Source organism: Rattus norvegicus, chromosome 10, assembly GCF_021556685.1.
Source record: "Rattus norvegicus strain SHRSP/BbbUtx chromosome 10, alternate assembly SHRSP_T2T, whole genome shotgun sequence".
In the NCBI taxonomy this organism is placed as follows: Eukaryota; Metazoa; Chordata; class Mammalia; order Rodentia; family Muridae; genus Rattus; species Rattus norvegicus.
This window is the reverse complement of record NC_141543.1, coordinates 24,993,149-25,014,730: the sequence shown is the minus strand read 5'-3', so window position 1 is coordinate 25,014,730 and position 21,582 is coordinate 24,993,149. Positions and strand designations below refer to the sequence as shown.

The following is a 21,582-nucleotide window of genomic DNA, read 5'->3' as shown; positions in this document are numbered from 1 at the left end:
TTCTGCAAGTAGGGACTGAAGTTTGATCTCTAGCTTACTAGGCTCTTGGGCAACTCAACCTCTCCAAGGCTCAGTTTTCTCATCTGCACAGTGGGTGTAATTATCCTGCCACCTGAAGTCTGAAATGAATCGATCGTGCATACAGTGTTTATTTAGCAAAATGCATGCCTGGCATGGTGACTTGTTTAATTGGTGGTAATGATTTTTCTATGAACAGACAAAGAAGGGGGGGTGTTGTCACAGTGCTGTCACTTGTGGCCTGTGTCCGGTAGCGCCCTCTTGTTATTCTTGTGTGATCTTCACTGTGCTTGCCTTTATATTTATGGCATGTTTTAGCCTCTTTTGCCACTAATGCATTTAAGCAGACTTCACTTTTTATTGCAGACAAATTGCTGTTACAATAAATCTTGCTTCTTTCCCCCTTACACCTTTAGACAGGAGAAGAAAGGGACGAGGCTATGGAGAGAGGCAGGAAGTAAGGACAAATAAATGACTTGGATATCAACCTGTCAGCCCTTGAGAAATTACCTCCTGTACCCCAAACTTTACAACTGTCCCTCAAAGAGAGTGTTCAAGCTAGGCATATGTGATCAGTAGCTGGTGATGGTGATGGGGTTCGTGGTCACACACGCATTGAGATCAGTGTGACTCAGACCATGCTGGGATTTCATGAGGGCTAGAGACGGACCCGGGATTTCCAGGAAGGACAGATCTGCCTGCTGTGTGCACTAGAAATCTCTTCCCCTGTAGACTTCTTAGCTGTCCAGAGAAGGCGAAAGGCTGTATTTCTGTTCACCTGCCTCCATGCTGGGAGAGCATGAGCAACTGACAAAAGGAAAAAAAAATACTAAATAATTTAACGGGAGAGTTGGTTGCTAAGCCCACAGGGCTGACGCATACTGCAGGTTCTAGAGAAATGCCTTTTTCTCTGACGCAATATCGTAAGCAGGGCAGTGGCCAAAGAGCTTAAATCACTGAAAGAAACTCAAGAAAGAGTCCTCAACACCACCAACCCCGTGACCATAGACAGCTCACTAGCTCTCTGAGGCTCTCTTTGCTCTGTAAAATGAAGCCTTCGGTTTTTTTTTTCCCTGCAGGGTGCACAGTTGTGAGGCTGTGACCTGTTCCCCAGGGTGTCTCTTTGTCATGTACTATCACTATCAGAACCAAGGGGAGAAGGCCCCTGGAAAGAGATGACTAGGTACAAAGGGAAGCCCTTGCAGGGGACCCCCTTTTGAGTCTCTGCCCAGTGCTAAGTGTGCTTCCGATAGACTTTTACCAGTGCCAACGTCAGTGATCAAAAGTAACAGACTTAAAGCATCTAGTGGTCCGCGGAGGCTACGGAAGCTTCCTGTGTGAGACTTAGCGTTGTGTGATCCCCCAGTTCACTGCACAGGGTGATCACACCCTTCCCCTGAAGGGTGTCCAGAGTTGTGAAGGTCACTGTTTGGCACACCCACCTGGCCAGGTACCTGCTGTGACTTCTCTAAGATTGTATCAGCCTCTGTGCTCTTTGCCAGGAAGCGGGCGTGGGCTTAGCTTTCCTCTTACCTTTAATTACAGGAAAAGTGTCAGCCTGGATTGCCAGTGGTTCCTTATCCCGGAGGAAAGACTTCAGGTGATTCCCCTAAGCAATGTGTAATGGAAGCCAAAGCCCCAGGGGCATAGGAAGACACTCTCATTCCAAGAATGTACTCTCTCCTTCCCTCCCTGCTGCCTCCATTTTCAGGGCCCCTTACCAGATGCGAGGAGGTCTATCTGTGAACATCTCATCCTCAAAATCAAAGCCAAGCAGAAATGTAGCCTTCCAAGGATGTAGTACAAAGAAATGCTAGCTTCTCTGGGCTATTTCTTGAGCGAAACAATTCCATTTGTGGAAAAGCTATCCCCAAATCTAGGAAATCAGTCGTTTCTTCTTTTTAAGCTCCCCTTAACTTCGCCTCATTCAGAGGTCCTTAAACCTTTCCAAAGACATTGCTACAGCTCCCTCAGAGGCAGTGGGGAATGAGCCCATGCCATAAAGAGAGCTGAGCTTCTGAAGCAGATGGGCCATGGCCATGTTCTGAGAAACTCCCCCCCCCCCTTTTACTGCAGAGCCTCACAATGTTGTTGCCCGAACTCAGCAATGACCTACCTTTTGACTAAGCTCTAACAGCGGTCAAAGGGGTTTGGTCTCTGAAAGCAGTGTGCTCTGGCTCCGGCTTGCTGGAAGTCAGAAAACAGTCCTGCAACTCCTACTCAGTGACTGGTATCAAGATGATTGCTACGCAAGCGTCTTTCTTCCTTGTAGCCTTGATTTCTTAAATTGAGTATTGTACAAGTGCCAGGTTCTGCCACAGCCCCAGTTTCTCCGTCTGTAGAATGGGGGCATTTTAATGCATCTTGTATGTTATGAGGATTCAGTGCAGTCGGGGCAGGCATTTTTGCCCTGTAAATATTAGCTCTTCAGTGGGCTGTGGCTTACTTCCTGGTAGCTCTTCTTCATTTCTTCCCCTTAACTTTCTTCTCAATAGATTGGTCCTCGGCTATTGAAGCTAAAAACGTGATCAAATAAAGTCTGATAGACTAACCTTCAATGAGACACACAGACTTGCTATATTATGACAAGTCTAATGTGAAAGGTGTGGTTCCTGTCGCCACTGATCAAATGACAAGGAATTTCATGGCTTGAAAGTACAGTCGTGATATGCAGTCTTCTTGTTGTGGAGGGACAGCGCCCTCCATCACTCTGGGCGGAGGTATGGATTTGGCATTCCAACTAGAAGCTCTTCTCATTGCCTACCTGCTCCTACCTGCACAAAATCTACCACTTTGGGGGGCTGCACACATCCCTCATTATCTCAGGATGTCCTCTGTATGACACTCAGGCCAAATCTCAAGACTTGGACTTAGTCACAGTTGAAATGTTCCTTCTCCTAGATGAGGTCGCATCCTCCCAGGGTCTAGGAATTGCTATGTGGGTATCTGAGGCAGCTGCCCATCATCCTGGAGAGCCTGCAGCTCTAATGCTTCAGCAATCATTAAGATTACCCAGATGTCAGAGCAAGGGTACTTTGGCCTAGGGGAGTTCTGTGGCTCTCTCCAATCAAGTCTGCCCTCCCCTTCCCGAGCTGGCACAGAAGTCCCGAATGGTAATGCCAGACGGCCATGAAGAACAGGATCTCAATGTCCTGTGAAAGTGCAGCAGCTGTCTGAGTCATCTGAGGAAGATTTGATTAGGTTCCATCTCATTGAAAGTATACGGTGTTCCAAGTATTTGAAATTGACAATCCATGGGCTACATCCAGTCTTTATTTGATTCAGCTCAAAGGTACCTGCTATGTAGAAGTCCTCCATTCCTAATGGGAACATTTGATTTTTACAAGCTCCCCAGCTCCCATCCAAAGTGGGGTGAACTACCCAGTTGTCTCAAGCCCTCCACTACGTTTACCTCTCACCCCTCATCAATAAAGTCAATGCTTTTCTTTTGTAAGCCTCGACTAAGCACCAATTGTGTACTACGACGTGCTGGCCTGTGATACATGAGGATTCTTAGGATAACAGAGGGATGGACATGTCTTTGGGGCCTTTTATGTGTCCTCTTGGGAAGAACTGGGTTTCCTGGCAAGATTTTTAAAAAAAGGTTGATAAAGATTCATGGTGCAAGAGGTACTCTGGAAATGTATGGTGACACAGGTAGAGAGACCCAGGCTTGAGCACACAGCTCTGTGGCTGGAGAGGAACTGGGGACACTGTAGGTGAGAGACTTTAACCTCATGTTCAAAGGGCCTTGAAAAGTCAGCTAAAGGAAAGGGGAGTCAGGACAAGACTGTTTAGCATGGAAACCAAGATGGCCAGATTCTATTTTCAGGGGTAATTTGGCAGAGTGCTGGGAAAAGAACCAACCAAGGTGATGTTAGGTGCTACTGTGGATCTTTCTATGTGGGGCCTCAGGGAGAGCTTAGGTCATTGGGAGGTTATCCTTGAAGACAATTATGAACTAGAGTACCAGTTCCTCTTTGCGTTCTTGTTTGTGATGTGAGCAGGTTGTTTCACCTTGGATTTCTATTGGGATGTGCTGCCACACTTGAGGCTGGAAGCAATGGAGCTGCCCAAGTCTGGAATGAAACCATCAGAACCATGACCTCAACAAACTCTGTTTCTTTCTATAAGTTGGTTGTATCAGTTCAGAGGCAGGGAACTGATAGATGTTAAGCATTGTTTATCAGGGGTTAGTTGAAAATTGTGTGTGTGTGTGTGTGTATGTCTCTCTCTCTCTCTCTGTGTTTGTGTGTGTGTTTTTCTCTGTTTCTGTGTATGTGCTTCTCTCTGTGTATGTGCTTCTCTCTCTCTGTCTCTCTCTCTCTGTCTGTCTGTGTGTGTGTGTGTGTGTGTGTGTGTGTGTAACACACATAAACCTACATAAGAAAGAAGTAAGGAAAAGTGTGACACAGGATGAAAGTCCATGAGTGCCACTAAAGGGACAGGAAGAGACAAAGCCTGAGGCGTTGGACAGACAGCCCCTAAACAATCATTTTCCCCCTCTTCTCCATCGCGCCTTTCAGACATCCCAAACTTCTCCACTGACCCACCAGTCTGCACATTACTCCTGTTTCCTAAGGAATGCGCTTGGGTGGAAGACGGACCTCGCCCTCCCCCTCTGGGGGAAAAAGTCCTATTATTTTTCCTCAAAATGTTAGAGGCATTTTACAGCTTTAATCAAGTAGATTCCCTGCTCCGGGAGCTCTATCTGGAAAAGTATAAATGTATGAGCCATGTAACTAAAGTCCTCCAGAGAGGGTCAGCTGACTGTTTTTAGAGTGAGTGTGTAGATGACATGGCTGGAGGAGCAGGGGACAGGGTGAAGGGAGGAGGGGGGATGTATCACACACACACTTGTGCACACACACACACATACACACACACATACACACACATACACACACATACACACACATACACACACATACACACACATACACACACATACACACACACATACACACACATACACACACACACTCTCAAACACACACACACATACACACACACATACACACACACATACACACACACACTCTCAAACACACACATACACATACACACACATACACACACATACACACACACACTCTCAAACACACACACACATACACACACATACACACACATACACACATACACACACATACACACACACATATACACACACATACACACACATACACACACACATACACACACATACACACACATACACACACATACACACACACACTCTCAAACACACACATACACATACACACACATACACACACATACACACACACACTCTCAAACACACACACACATACACACACATACACACACATACACACATACACACACATACACACACATACACACACATACACACACATACACACACATACACACACATACACACACATACACACACATACACACACATACACACACATACACACACATACACACACACATACACACACATACACACACACACTCTCAAACACACACACACATACACACACACATACACACACATACACACACACATACACACACATACACACACACATACACACACATACACACACATACACACACATACACACACATACACACACACACTCTCAAACACACACATACACATACACACACATACACACACATACACACACACACTCTCAAACACACACACATACACACACATACACACACATACACACATACACACACATACACACACACATATACACACACATACACACACATACACACACACATACACACACATACACACACATACACACACATACACACACACATACACACACATACACACACATACACACACACATACACACACATACACACACATACACACACATACACACATACACACACATACACACATACACACATATACACACACATACACACACATACACACACACATACACACACATACACACACACTCTCAAACACACACATACACATACACACACACATACACACACACACTCTCAAACACACACATACACATACACACACACATACACACACATACACACACATACACACACACTCTCTCAAACACACACACACATACACACACATACACACACACATACACACACATACACACACATACACACATACACACACACAAACACACACACATACACACACATACACACACACTCTCAAACACACACACACATACACACACACATACACACACATACACACACACTCTCAAACACACACACACACACATACACACACATACACATACACACATACACACATACACACACAAACATACACACGCAAACACACACTCTCATGCACACACATACACACACACACACTCTCAAACACACACACACATACACACACATACACACACACATACACACACTCTCAAACACACACACACACACACACACACACACACACACACACACACACACACAGGCCTTGAATTCGCAACAATCCCCCTGCCTCTGCCTACCAAGTGCTGGGAAAACAGGTGTGTCCAGCGGCCCCTTGATACTCTTGGCGTTTTTGTGAGATTCTCCCACACCCATTTTTACTTAACCTTTTCTGTTCAAAATCAGCCTACTTTTAAAATCTAAACAAGTATACAAACCAAGCAGGATAATTTTAGAAAGGGGGGACCTGTATCACTCCTCATGAATATTTAAGAGGATTGGTTTTACAAGCTAAAAGCTTCAGCAGAAACGCTTAAAATTACTACAATCTGGCGAAGATACTGTTGCTTGCCCATGGCTATGAACCTGAGATCTGTTCGCTCTTTGCAAAGAAATGTGATAAGCAGGCGCTGGGAAGGGTTGAACGATGATGCTGTGGTAAGGAGCACAGCTTTTCCCTTCTAGGTAACCAGAAGGATCGAAATGAAATTGAAAAGAGAACACGTTTCTCACTAAGTAATTCTGTGTTATTTGTTCCTGAGAATCACCAGTAGCATTCATGCAAACCTTTGGGTAAATTGACCCGGGATTAAAGCTAACGAAAGCGAATGGAAAACTGAGCAGGCTAGAAGCAGCTTAAACTGGGGTATAGCCAATTCCCACCCCTCCCCTGAGAGTTTAGTTAGGAAAAAAAAAAAAGACAGCCCTGTGTCTAATCTTCAGTACTTCAGAACAACAGCCCTGGCCCCTGAAAAAACAAAACAAACAAAAATTCACACACACACACAAATCCCAACAAAACAAAACAAAAACTCACAAAAGCAAAAACCAAGACAACAACCACACTACCACCCAACCTCCCCTCCCCCACAAAACTTGAAGTCATTCTCCTCGTGGTGCATTGAATCTCTGGAAGCTCTAAAGAGCCATGCCTGGGTTACTGGGGTATCAGTATCGATGCTGTACTCCTTGATGGTTTATCTAAGAGATCCCTGGCAAGGGGAGGGAGCCAAGGAGGCTTGGAGGGTCAGAGAGAACAAGCTGCTTAGAACCAGTGACCTCAGTGTTTTGACAGCGTAGCCATAGCCCGTAGCTGATGAGGTGAGGCCTGTAGGCAACACCACTTAGCAAACCTTATGTGTTGCTAACTTAGCAGCCTCTCCAGGGAAGGAAAGCTAAGGAAAGCTAGTGGGCAATCCATCCATCATGTACCGTGTGCTTTATGTACAGTGACGGGCGCTGGAGCCATCCGTCATCAGGGAGAGAGACCACAGCCTGCGGACGAGGATTTCACATCACTTGCTCATTAGCTTCTAAGATCTGACTTTCCAGGACGCAACCCAAGTTTGAAGTCATTTGAATTTTTTTTCCTTAAGTGACAACTCTCATCTCACTGTTGCCATGACAGGATGCTGTTCTGATCTTTCTGCTTTCATCAAATTAATTGCCCATCCTTTGCAGTGGTTTAGGGGCAAGGATACAGGTTGTTGTCTGAGACGACAGTCTGGCTTTGAATGACGACAAGGGCTGCATGTTGTGAGGGACGGATACAAACCATGCACGCTGGGGTGGCGTGGTAGGACAGTATAGAGGTCTGCCATGCCAACTGGTGTGTAACTGCCATTAGAATGCTTGCTTGGGGTGTTTGAAGTAAGGGTTAGAAAAACACAAACATTCTCAGAAAGGTCGCAGTTTAACCAAATATTGTCACTGTTAATTCAGCTTAGAATAACATAATGTCAGAACTATAAGGCACCATTGGGACCATGTAATTAAAGCGTCTCACTTCTCCAATAAGGAAACTCAGAAGCCAGAAATGACTTGCTCAGGGGAAGGTCATGAAATTCGTATTAGACTGGAAAATAACTATGTGGCCTTTTAACTAACATAAGCCAATTTTTTTTAAAAAAATGCAAATAGCAGATAATACATAACCTGGGCACTTGAAGGAAGACTGTCTAAAATGTGGACGTTAGCCCAACTCAAGTCTTTCTGCTTCTGATGAATAGATTTTTTTAATCCCACTTTCCGTCTAGACACGTAAAATTTTTTGTTCTCTTAGTGATGTGGAAATTTGCTTAAGACAGGAGATTAAAATTAAAGAGCAGCAACTGATGAGATTTTCTGTTTTACTTTCCAGTGCTGCAGGCCTTTCTCGAGAGTCCTCTTTTGGGGAAGAGAGCGTTTGCTTTGAGCTGTGAAGGCGTACATTTTTTTTAGCTTTGGGGGTCCTAGAGTCTCCCACAACTTGTAGGTATGTGGTCTTCCATATAGGGAGCCAAAAGGTCACTGAGAACATGCTCAGGGCCCTGCCTGCTGGCTGGTGTCGGGGTACACATTGCTCATTAGGATGAGATCTCGAGCTGTTAGAGAAGGAGCAGCTCTGAGAGAACACAGGCAGCCCTGTGGAGCAGTGGTTTGCTCAGGCCCTTGCTCTTTCTTCAAAGAAAAATGTCGTGCAGAAAAACAGAGAAAGAAACCATACTCCTTTGTCAGAAAAATTAGACATCATCAACTAAAAAGTCCTGTGGCTGTATTTCTACTGTGCCTTCAAATGGGCTTCCACCGAAGGGACACCGATCTTTCCAGTGATACCAGCAATGAGCTGAAGTGTGTGTGCAGACGTTTGCAGTCTCCAAGGGCATTCACAGACACTGTGACAGTTGTTTTCCTGGCCCGTCTGAATAGAGGTCATTGTCCCTATTCCATAAACAAGGAAACCGAGGCCAGTCAAACAAGCAGGTATAAGATTTGGACATTCAAACACAGGTCTAATAATTGTCTTTACTGCAGCCTTGTCTTGCACTTGGAAGAAATGGTGGATTTATCGGTGCACACAAAGTGCTCATAGTTACTGACACATAAGACAGTGAAGAGAAGAGGATGAGAGATACAGGGTAACTAGGATTAGGGAGATATGGATGTGAGTCCGAACTCTGGCCCCTTCTCTGAAGATGTTCTGCATGACTTAGGCAGATCTCTAAACTTCCTGAACTCCTGGACCCACCTCTTGACCACTAACTGAGGCAAGATGCAGATGTTCATGCAGAGGTAATGGCTCCTGCTTGCCCTCAGACCTACTATTGCATCAGAGGATTTGATTCTAGACCTTGTGGATAAGAAATGAAACAGTCCCTCCCTCGGAACCAAATGAAAACATTGCACAAACACCTTCTGTTTTAAGGCTCGGGTGCTTGTCTCTGCCTTTCTCAGCTCTCTATCTTAAGACAGTTTGCTAGCGTGTTCTGTGGACCAGAGGCATCCTGCTCTGCAGGGCAGGTCACTGTTTGCACTGGTACCTGTATATGATGCATGCCGTGTTCTGACAGGTGCTGCAGTTGTTAAGATCCTGGCCAGTCCGATAAAAGTTCCGCCTGTAAGAGAAGACAATCAGGATAAATGCACAGGCAAAAGCCACATGAGACACACGTTCTACCAACTCACCACAGTCCCCACACCTCAGCATTCACCATGCCCTCAAGATACTTGAAGATACAAGGAAAATGATGGCTGAGGTTATGACAAGGGAACCTCCCATTCCTGGAATGCTTGGTATATGTTTAATGGATTTCAAATGTCATGTGTTTTTCCTGCTTGTGGTCCTGAAGGGAACTTTACAAGACAGTAGCAGATTAATATGGAGACACCTCATCCCTATGCTTGGTTCTGTCAGCACAGTCTCCTAAGGTGGTCCAGGTTGATTCTTAGTAGTCATTGCCAGCTAGCTACTTTCTTTCCAACCTTGTCTGATGAGCTTCCACCATTGCTTTTCTGTTGGTGTGTAGAGCCTTTCTAGATAGAAGAACAGTCTACACCTAAACAAATACTGCCTGTGGCCCCACGTACTAGGTCCGAGCCCACAGCTCAGGACAGTATGCTGTGGCTTCTCTCAGAACCGCAGCCTCATTTTCATGTAACTGCTCAGTGGAGAGGAAGCCCTGCTTAGTGAGCTCCTTAAGTCTTTCCTGGCAATACACACACAGAACTAAAGCAAGGGAAATGTGTGAGCTTGCTCAGAGGGCAGGAAGTCCCCACTGCTATCACTCTCCCCATTAGTTATCGACTAGACCCCCATCTTTATAAATGCCATTTTTTTTTTTAAATCCTGGAGTTCCTTAGTCCCTTTCTCCAACCTGTTCAAGCCCAAGGCCAATAGTGGATTAACCATGGGAGTCTGTTGGAAGCTGCCAAGATTGAAGATTAGCAAAATCTATACATAGTGGTTGGGTTGGGTGAGCATTCATTATCATCTAGGTAAACAGCAGAGCATGATTTTTTGGGGGGGAGAGCGGGGGGAGATGTTGCTTTCTCACTCCATCCCTTCCCAGAAAATGACTCGGCTCAGTGGTTTTTCACCGTAAAGAAATCCACCTTACCCTTCAGTGAGAGCTCGAGCTTTCTCCAGATCTTGAATCACATTCAATAGGACTTTAATTTTCTCTTGGTTTGAGTGTAGCGATTCCTCTACTGATTGCAGCCGGCCTTGGAGGTCACAGAGCTCTCCCTGCGCCAGGTGACTGTGATTACTGGCACCTATCTCCCTGCTGCCCTGGGCTCTGTTCTCCTGCCTTGGAATGGAGGAAGGGAGGCGCTCACTTCTAAGAGCTGTCTGAAGCTCCGGCGTGTCTGACTGGTGAGGGAGCTTTGTCACATGTTCCCAGCACACAGGGACAGACTTGAATGCACTGCTACTTCTGAGTGACTCCGGGTCCTGGTGATGGTCACTCGATGCTGGGCAATCAGAAGCTTTTCCTAGGTGGGCTGGCTGGGTGTGGGAGCCTGGCTCGGGTGAACTGTGAGTCCGTGGTGGCGAGGGGACACACATCTTCTTTGACTGAGATGATGGAAGGCCAAGGTCTTTGTCATCAGGGTTGGCTTTGGGCAAAAGCAATTCGGGTGTGAGTTTCTCCATGCCTTGGATGTTGTTGGCACTACTGTTGTTATTTGAGCAGGGGGGGACTCTTTCCGGATCTGACGTCATCACTCTTTGCCCATCCCCCGGACACATGGAGATCAAAGCAGGTATGGAGTTGCTCTCTTCCGCCGAGCTTTCTGGGCTGAGAGTAGACTCTCTAGCTTCCCAGGTGGGACTATGACAAATGTCATCAGGAACCTGAATGGCAGCCGTGGCTTTCTCTGTGGACATCCAAGTCCCAGATTCTAAGCAGAAGCTAACAGGCCCGTTGCTTTGCACCTTGGGCATCCTGGGGAGAAATGGGTGGGGCATTTTGATCCTTCGAGGCCCATCCTCGAGATGCTGAGCCAGCCTCAGGAAGGCGAGGTCAGAGGACACGATATCTTGTTCAGATAGGTTGCCGTTGACCTGGATGGCACTTGGGGATGCTGTTGGCATTTCTACCAGGGACTTGCTAGCCGTGAGCCTCTTCCTTTTGAAAACCGGGAAATGCTTCCTGAGACTGGGGGAGGTCTGGATAGAGATGCTGCGGAAGCCTCCCGCTTTGTGGGACCTGGGGAAAGACAGCGAGTAGGTGGCGGGGTGATGGTGCCTGGATGCTTGCGTCTTCCCCATTACGCCTGGGTCTTCGGGAGTTTGGGTGTTGACCTCGCCGGCTGGGTTCTTAATGTTCCCATCTTCCTTGAATCGCACTTGCTGCGATTTGCTCCTGCGGTGGTGTGGTTGTTTCACAAGCTCGACAGACTCAAGGCTGCTTCGCTTTAGGAGCACGGGCCTCACTTTCATACTCGGCTGGGCCATGGAGCCTCACTGAGAAGAAGAACCACACACTTGTCCTGGGCACATCTCCCTTAGGTCTTTAGAGCAGTATCTAATGGGGGAGACAAGGAGGATGGCCAAGCAGGATGTAGTGGTTCTCTCCTCTTAATACAGGAAGCCCCGCCGGCCATTCCCAGCCTGACTGCTCTTCTTAGGAGCTGTCTGGAGCGCTTCCCTTGCAGTTGAAATATTATGCCACTGTAGTCATAACCACTGAACAGATCATCAGTGAATTAGGCTAATTATGAAACATCTGACCTACCAAGAGAACCGTTGGGCTCGTCTATCAGTGGATTCCAAGGAGCAGTTCTGCTCCTAGAAGTTCCCTGTCTTGAGCAAAGAGACAATACATGTACCATTTGGTGGATAGTACCACACTCAGAATGTGTGAACTGCAAAGGAACCTGCTATGTCTAGACCATATGGCTGCTTTTCCCAGAGCATCGAATCGCGGCGCAAGGCTATGGGAACCTTAAACACATCTTCTTGCCGTAGCACGTAAACAGGCAGAGTAAGAGATGACCTGGGGCTCTCCTGCTTTGGTGGTACATGATGCTCCTAAGGGAACTTCTCCACTTATGTCAATCAGAAATTTCTTCTCCGTTGCGGCCATTATTTTCTTCCATGGCGCTTCTCTGTGTTTCAGTGAGGGAAACTTAACTCCTTAAATAGCCTCACAAAACCCAGAAGGGGATGACCAGGGCAGAATCGAGGCATCAGGGAGACTCAGAGGGCTGAGCTCTGCGTTGCAGCCTCGGCTGAAATCCACTTACGGGGACTGAGCCACAGCTGCAGTCATTATTTAGAGGTGCTCAGCTAGAAACACGGCCACTGCATCGGTGGGAACAGCGTTGGAGGCCAGACAGCCTTTAAGAGCAGTGAGGAAGTGCCTGAAAAGGGAGAAGCCACCGTCACCAAGGTCTAACCTCTTAGCCAAGTTTCCTTTGAGCGAGAGTATTGAGGGTTCAGCCTGCCGTTACTGCCGTTGTCTCTTAATCCCCATAGTGAGCAAGGTGCCCTTGGGTGTGGGACCTCCAAACAAAGTGCCTGTCTACCTAAACCAACTCCTCTCCCTTCAGTCACCACTCAGCCAACTCCGTCTGTGAACATCCACCTTAAATAGCATTTCTTTAAGGAGCCATGACAAGGCCTTCCTCCGTTGCTAGGTCCCTAACGCTAGAACACATCAAGACTCCCGTCTGAGATTTCCATGACAGTATTTGTCAAGCGTTCATCACAGCTTTTTCATTTTTTTTCAAATAACCCCAGAGAGACAGATACAGTCCTTCCATAGATGTCTGGTTAAGCAAGCTATGTGACATCCAACATGTGAAATACTACTCAACAATAAAAAAGAAGAAGAAAACATTGGCACACATCAGTGGTTAAAAAACAAGGGGCTGGGGATTTAGCTCAGTGGTAGAGCACTTACCTAGGAAGCGCAAGGCCCTGGGTTCGGTCCCCAGCTCCGAAAAAAAAAAAAAAAAGAACCAAAAAACAAAACAAAACACAACAAAACAAAACAAAACAGACTGTCTCAAAACATTGCTTTGCACAATTCCATCTGCACAGGCCTCTTGAAATTAAAACAGACTTTTAATAGACACTGAAGTAATGACTGCCGGGGAGGTGGACTGAGGGAAAGTGGCTATATCTGTTTAATGATACCACAGGAGACCCCTACCATCACAACTTTTAGGATGCAAATCCAGCTGTCGTTAAATAATCATTTGTGTGCACACTAACCTCATGTGTACTGCTCATCGCCCTGTAACCAGAGAGGATGTAGCTGGAGTTCTTGCATTCCGTGCCTGGGTTGCCAGCCCTCCTTTGACCTCCCTGTAGGTGCTTGATAAACATGTGCTAAGAGGGTGGATGGCTGTGTGAAGGGCAGGTCCACGGGAAGCTGAAGAGAGCCTGTGCACAGGCGGGGCAGGTAGAGGTCCTGGCTACCCTGGAGGGACAAGAGAAGCCGTGGCTTCTCCCAGCTATGACTGACATTTACTTAAGGACACGCTTCTTCTCTAACATCTTCATTTTTATTGCTTTCAAGGAGATAAATGTGCACAAAATCCTCCGAGGAGCATGTTCCTAGCAAGAATAACAGCCACCATTTATTGAATACTTATTTTTACCATGCCGAGGGCTTTCTACACATTAATCATAACAACTCCCACTTACAGAGTAGCCACTAATGTGACAGGTGCAGTGCCAGGCACTCTGTAAGTCTGAACGCATTTGCTCATCACAAAACCCCTACGTGCATGGGTTCTGTTCTTCCCATTTTACAGTTGAGAACACTGAGGCTCAGAAAAGTTCAGCAACATGTCTAAAGATAAACAGCTAGTGGTAGAGCCAGGATCAGACTGTAAATGGTGGCGCTCCAACTTTGGCTCTTTAATACGGCCCCCACTGCCTTTCCAGTATAGAATCATCTCATTTAATCCATACAACAGATGACCGAGGCATCCTCTCAACTGACAAGAAAACCCAAGGCTCACCAAAGGTTAAGGAGATATTATTTGAATCTGAGTATCTGCAATTTCAAGTCAGGAAGCTTTGGCCCTGTCCTCCTGGTACTTGCCTGGTGGGTGGACAAATGCTGGCAGTGGTTTGAAAAGTCACTCCAGGTATGAACGATGGAACAGGGAACTGTCCTGACCTAGCCTTGTCAGAACAATGCAAGCCAGAGCCATGAGGAGTAATGGTCATTTATAGCCTACCTGGGTCTACCGAGAGACCTTGAAAGAAAGTAACAAATGCATCTCCCTTCTCAGCACTTGGGAATCTTAGAGAGAGTGATCTGTGGGGTAGCCGGTCTTACTGAGCAGAGCCAGACTCTTGGCTTCACTAGCAATAGTTCTTTGCTCCTGAAGTTGGGACTCCTGGCAACACATTCGATTCCTGCTGCTTGGAGGCTCCTGCGTAACAGGTGGGATACAACCTACACTTTTTCTCTTGGTCTTCTGCTTTCTCAGGAATTACTAGATAATGTCATGGCCACCTTGGCTTTCCCTACGCTTACTGCCCTGAGAGATTTCACCTGTTCCCTGATCCTGGGTACCAGCATATGTGTGACTGGTCCCCAAAAGGATTAAAGTCCGTTTGAGATGCTGCTACAGAGCCTTTGCAATTAACCACCTTCCTATTCTAAGTGTACCTTAGACCCTATTTCTTACTCACGGAAGGACTTCCTTTTTTAAATTGTAAAATGGTCTGACAGCCAGCAGTGGCTCGCATGATAAGTTCATGAGATGACATCGCCAAGTAGCTAAGCTTACAGCCAAGCAGACAGGAAATGACCAGCAGGAATAGGAAGTGTTCTTCCCGTTGCTGGTATTATCTGCCTACTACCATGTCTTTTTGTGGATGCCAGGGGCTACGTAACTGTGTGTGCTTGTAGCTTGCAGCCAGCCATATCCACAGGATTCTGTATCCCACCCAAGGGTAAACCACCGCCTTCAGCTTTCCCAGAGCAGTAGAGACGGGCTCAAGAAGGAGTTAACAGTTTTGAAGAATCGTCACCTCCTGGCTCATGGGTCTAGCAAATTTCTGACCATGGCATTGCCTTGTGACTCCTCAGGGTGATGACCCCACCACTGTTCTGCATGGCGCACCAACCAACAGCTTAAAGCCAGTTCCATGATTCCTAGACTTTGCATAGGCATTTTCCATCCAGTTGAATCTAGAAATAGAGTCCTTTCATGAATAAGTCTCTATGCCCTTCCATAAGTAGTGGCTAAGCTTACATGGATACAGGAAACTGGCAGCTTGTTTCATAGTCATTGAATTACTGAATGTTTATAGTAATGAATGTGTGTTGAAAACTTGTGTGGCTAAGTGCTGTGTGGGCATTTGGTACTAAATCTGCTACATGACCATCTGTGACGTCATTCTCATCTTGTAAAGGGGGCGGTCACATGTCTGAACCCATGCATCTTGGTCTCTTCACCTTGAACTTCACAGCTTAGACCTCCCAATGCCTGCTTCTGTGGACCACATTGTCCGAGGATCCTTTAATTTTCATTAGGAGTTCAACTCCAGGAAAGGTTCCTCACCCAAGCTGGGCTGGATTTTGAGCCCTAGAGTCTAGTGGCCATTGATTATATGCCAGACACTGTGACGTGTGTTTTTCTTTACTCTCTGAGCCCTCAGGACACTCTTAGGGGCAGATAATATTGCTTTATCGTTTTATAAGTGTGGACACTGAAAAACAGAAGGGTTCGTACTTTGTCCCAAGTTGGTTACCTGAAGAGTGGCCGAGCTGGCCCTTCAGCTTAAGGACTGACTCTGGAGCATAGACTCCTAAGTGCTGGGCCTTTCTACCTTTTCTGGGTCTTGAATTGCTCCACCCAAAACCTGTAGCAGCTTTTAAACTCCCTCTGCCATCTCCTTAAAGCCAGCTACTGTTCCGATGTCAGCACTACTCTCTCCCCTTTAGCACTTTTCCTCTGACCTTTAAATATAGTTGCTTTCCTATTTATAATGATATCATGGGCTTATTATTATTATGTTATTATTCAAATAGCATAGGTTATTTTTCTAAAGGAAGAAAAAAAATCACCAGGTACCTCACCACCCAGAGGCACCATGTGCCACCCCCTCGGATGGGTCTATTGTTTGTATCTTGTGGTACAGTGTGTCTACATGCTGTTTGGAGTCATTAAGCTACTGTGAAAAGTCTGTGTTCTATATGGGGCCTGGGAAGTTTAGGAAATCGTCTTCTCTCGATGAGACACATATTTGTGTTCTAACCTTTGTGTCCCCAGTCCCCTGTGGGTCCTTTTCCTTGAGGCATTCACCTGGCTGAAAGACACAGTACTCTGGAGGATTTAAGTCTCATGGGCTATCAGACCCACTAATTGATGGGGAGTTCCTTTGGTCTTGGTGGTTAGTGCTCAATTAATAACCTGGCCAAAGTCCAGAATCATTCTCCAGAGAGATCAAGCAGCTTGCCCCAGGCCTGCAGGCTGGGAGTCATAGCTGATCTTTGCAATAGTTTCTAGTTTCTCCTTGATCATTGACTTACTGAAGATACTGACTATTTATATTCCAACTATGCCTTTCACCCATATCAGAGCCCCTCACAGAGTCAGTCATCGTCCACCTGTCTGACAGACACGGCCACCAAGGCCACCTCTGTGTTCTGCAAACCCCAGGCTTCCTCTGCCTCTCCAGCTCTTTGTTCTGGAGTGCATGTGGATGGCACTGCCAAGGGTTACGTGCCTAAGTTTTGACTTGGACCGAAACGAGTGAATTGGCTTATATAAAACTTCACAGAATTGTGACGCTTGAAAGAGATAGCCAAGATGGTGAGTAGGTCAACTCTAGCTCATAAGATGGGACACAAATAAAGATAGAGACATTTGTAAGTGGGTCTTGGGTCTTCTGCCTCCCCTGACAGAGGGAACATCTTAAAATGGTGTTCCTAGGAACCATGTCTGTCAACTTGTCACCTCCATGCTTCACACGCTTTGGTATGTCCTTGCTTCCCTGTAGTGTCATCACCCCCCTGACACTCTGTCTCTTCAACTGGACTAGAGGCTCCCTGAGAATAAGAGGTCCTGACCATCTACCCTGGATTGGCACAGAGGAGATCTTCGTTGAATTTTCAGAGAACCAATGAGTTTAATCACATATTATCTAACTTGCCTTGCCTTCTGTGCCATGAGGCAAATTTTGAGAAATTTATTTAAGAGGTGAGCTCTTGCTGTGTTGCTCAAGCTCCCCTTTGAATTCTTGCCTCTGTCTTCAAAGCAGTTGCGACTCCATGCTCTTGCTAGGACATCCGTGGTACAAAGTTCTATCGTTAGCATGGCATCGATATGTTCACGCTTATTTAATCAAGAGTAAATTTGATTTTAGTTTTCTTTCCCTCTCGGTGATGTATTATCAGTAGTTGTGGGATGAATGAAATATACATGTCTTTTTAGGATACTATGCTTACCCAGTATATGACTCACATTGAACTTGTTCAAAGTTGGAAGCCTGTTAAGAGGTGTGCACTCTAATGGTCATGATGCAGACTCTGAAAAAGAGTAAACCCACATCCCTACTGCAGCAGGAGATGAGATCCTATGATGCCACTGAGGGATGGAATGGGCTCCTGAAAAGCGGTACCAAATGTGACGCAGAATTGTGATTGACTGGGAGGAAGGATCTGGCTCATTTCATGTATCTTTAAGTATCAGGGCATTTTTCTTTGTAAATTTGGATTTAAACTTTGGGCTTAGAACCAAATAGTAAACATTTTCACTTTGCTCCTCCATGTCTGTTAGGGTGGGAAGAAAGAAGTGATGGGTGATTTGTAGACAATGCCTGTGGTTTTGTTTATTACAAGTTTATGGTGGAATGGGGCCCACAGCCGTGGGTTTAGACACTGAGAAGCCATTGGTGAGTTTTGATCAGGAGGCTCTTCCCCCTCATCCTTTTTCCTCTTAGACAGCTTGATTTGCTCACATGTTTGCCCTCTCCCTTTCCTTCCTGTACTTAGGGTCAGCAATCTCCCTTACCATGTGTGCCATGTTTTATAGCAAAATATTTGCAAATCTCATGTAATCCCTACTAGGAAGCTGGTAAGCATTGTTTTTGAATTAGAGAAGATTATGTGACATATCCTAAGTCTTGGGGATGGGATTTGAACTTGCTATTAGCCTTAAGACCTCAAGTCTTCTTTAGTTGGTAAAACACTTTTTATATGTTGGTCTTGTTTTCCTAGCAGGGAGAAAGATGTGTTCTAATGCAGTCTCTGAAGTCCGAGGCACAATTCTGAGTCTTTGGAAGGCCCTTCACCGTCATTGATCATTGGCCTCTGGGTCCTTGAGTTGAGCATGTATCCCTTCCACTTGTGTTCACGTAATTGCTTGGTCAGATCTGTCAGCAGGTGTTACTGCACACACCCCTAAAATCAAAGAGTTAATACTATAATCTACATCTTTTTTTTTTAATGTTTCTAATCTGGAGATTGCCCAGATTGAAAACTTTCTCAATAAGCCTTCTCAAAGAGGAGCATGCGTATTTTGGGTCTATCGAAAACCACATCTTACCCAAAATGACCCTCGATTATGTGCATGCTGATCACAGAATCTTGTTTTCATTTTCCTCGCTGCCACACTAGCCTTTTCCACGCGGTCCCAGCGGCTTATCCTCGGGTCTCCTTCCTGTCCTATCTGCACCACCCTGACAACCAGTGGGTTCCACTAGTGCTCATTTCATTCTCTGCCTTCCTCTTGGCTCCGCGTGTGCGGTGTGACAGTGCACTGTCAGATCACAGCAGCCCCCTCTATACAAACCTGCCATGATGCTGTCCCACTGCACTTTAGATCAATCGAAGCTCCTCCTGTAGTCTTCATGTCCCACAGTCACCTGGCTCTGCTGTGCTCCTGATTCCCTCTCACAGTGTACCACCCTGTCCAGGCTCTCTGTAACCTGATTCTCCTAGTCCTAGGATACTAGGGTCACTCTCTCCATTTGGCTTTCACCTATGTCCCTGATTCTAACTTATCTCTCACTCATCTTCCTAGGCTTGCCCCACAACACAAAGCTTTGGCTTCAAGGCTGTCAGACTCGGGCGCTCTCTCTCATCCCCTTCTACCTCCCAAGAACCTCTGTTTAATGGGCCCCCTCTTTTCTTAGCTTGTTTGTTAATTCATTTGGTGTCTACTAGCCCTGCTCACTGTAGGAATCTCCTGAAGTGTTTGACAATTGGATGATTTCTCATCGACAAGAGGCTTCGATGGCTAATATAATCTTGGTAATGAAACCTTAAATTTTAGAACCCGTGAGAATCTTAGTCAGTAATTCACAAATCTCTCTTAGTAGTGGGATTGTCTTTCCAAATGCAAGCTTGAGTAGCATTTCAATATCTGCAACACAATGAGGTAGAGCTGTTCTAGGAAAAGCAGGGAACCTCAGGGTCCTCCAAACATTCTGAGCCTCACTCTTGGGACCTGAAATGCCTAAGAAAATCAAGCCTAAAAACTCCCAAGACAATCCTGTTTGTTTTATAGATGCACAAACTGAGTCTCTAAGCTGTTCCCCTCTATCTGGAGATGCCTTGATTTATAGCAATGTGGCTGGTCTGTAGCCTAGGCAGTATGGCTCCTGACAGGTCACAGGAGCTCAGAAACACTGGTAGATGGGCTTGTGTGGCATGCAAGGCTCTGGCATCCTGCTCTTCCCCTGAAGCTTTGAGAACATCAGTGGAGCCATGCCTCTGTTTGGGTCAGGGTCAGGGTCACCATCAGCCTGTGGAACCAGACTGAGGGAGGAGACTGGCTCCCTGTGTCTTAGAGAGCAGATCATGGGTGCCATTATTTTCCCAGCACTGTCGGCCACCAACTTCGTTTGTCAAGGAAACCAGGGAAGAAAACACCACCTTACTCTTCATTTGTATTCTTTTGCTCCTTCAGTCATTTAAAAAAATAAACAAAATGCTTCAGGCACATGAACCACCACAGGGGCTACTGCAATGAGCTGGATGAACACAGCTCATGTTAAAACTTCAAACACCACAGATCCTCCCTCTCCTTCCCTCTTCCTCCCTACCCCTTATTCAACCCCACTGTACAATTCTTTATCTCTTTCTCTCCAGCTCTACCATCTCCCCTCTCCTCACCTCACTTTTCTATGTCCCAACTCTGAAGCTCCTTTTCCACACCCTTCCCCTCCTTCCTCCTTCCTCCTTCCTCCTTCCACCTCCTTTTCTTCCTTTCCCCCTTTCTAGCCTCTTTCCCCACTGTTTCTTCCTGTGTCTTTAGTAAGTGTTTTAGGGTTGATAATTAATCCTTCTGAATATTCCTTGTCAAGGGTGTACGGGTCTTAAGGGTCTTGAGGAGAGTAGTTAGCATCTCTTGGGATCACCCACCTTGTAGGTCTTGGGACATCAGCCACACAGGAATTTTGCCCTGGTGTACTGTGTCCCAGCAAGAAGCATTGCCTGCTTGTGCTGGTATTTCCAAAAGGTCACCTCCACCCTCCCAAAGGGAAAAGCTTTAGAGCCATTGATCCACCTGCGGCCACGGGGTCCAGCGTCCTCTCATCTATGAAAAAGCGCTGTCTTTATACTATTGAGCTCGTGCGGTATTTAGAGTTTCTCCCAGGAGCTTTCTTGGTATTTCCAGATGCAATTCGACCCTATCACATGACTGGCGATGCTTTCTTACTGTTTTCTTAAGTTGTATCACTTCATCTTTAATTTGACTCTGATTTATTCTTTATGGGACCACACACTGGGGAGCTGTCAGCTCAGACAAATAGAAGAATTCAGAGACTATGGAGAAGTAGCTGTCAGATGAGTGAAGGCATGAGTGGGTGATGGCGTCCCATTTCCCTTCTTTCTCCTCCAAGGACGAGTAAGCAATGGTTTCCATTACTCGAAGTCTTCCCTCTGATGATACAGAATAGCTACA

General features: G+C 46.1%; 2 protein-coding genes across 3 annotated transcripts in view; one reads left to right on the top strand and one right to left on the bottom strand.

Moving 5' to 3' along the window:
* Dock2 (dedicator of cytokinesis 2) overlaps positions 1 to 21,582 on the top strand; it is a 418,958-nt gene that overhangs the window by 231,171 nt on the left and 166,205 nt on the right. Inside the window, exon 28 of one of the 2 annotated variants that reach the window (XM_087572859.1) lies at positions 9,768 to 13,886. Within the exon in view, the coding sequence (XP_087428985.1) occupies positions 9,768 to 9,803 (36 nt within the window). The 3' untranslated portion in view covers positions 9,804 to 13,886. 2 annotated transcript variants of the gene reach the window in all.
* The window catches only part of Insyn2b (inhibitory synaptic factor family member 2B), a 107,863-nt gene that overhangs the window by 9,512 nt on the left and 76,769 nt on the right, over positions 1 to 21,582 (bottom strand). The window contains 2 exon segments of the mRNA NM_001430319.1: positions 9,738 to 9,812; positions 10,815 to 13,062. Coding sequence (NP_001417248.1) covers positions 9,738 to 9,812; positions 10,815 to 12,154 — 1,415 coding nt within the window. The 5' untranslated portion in view covers positions 12,155 to 13,062.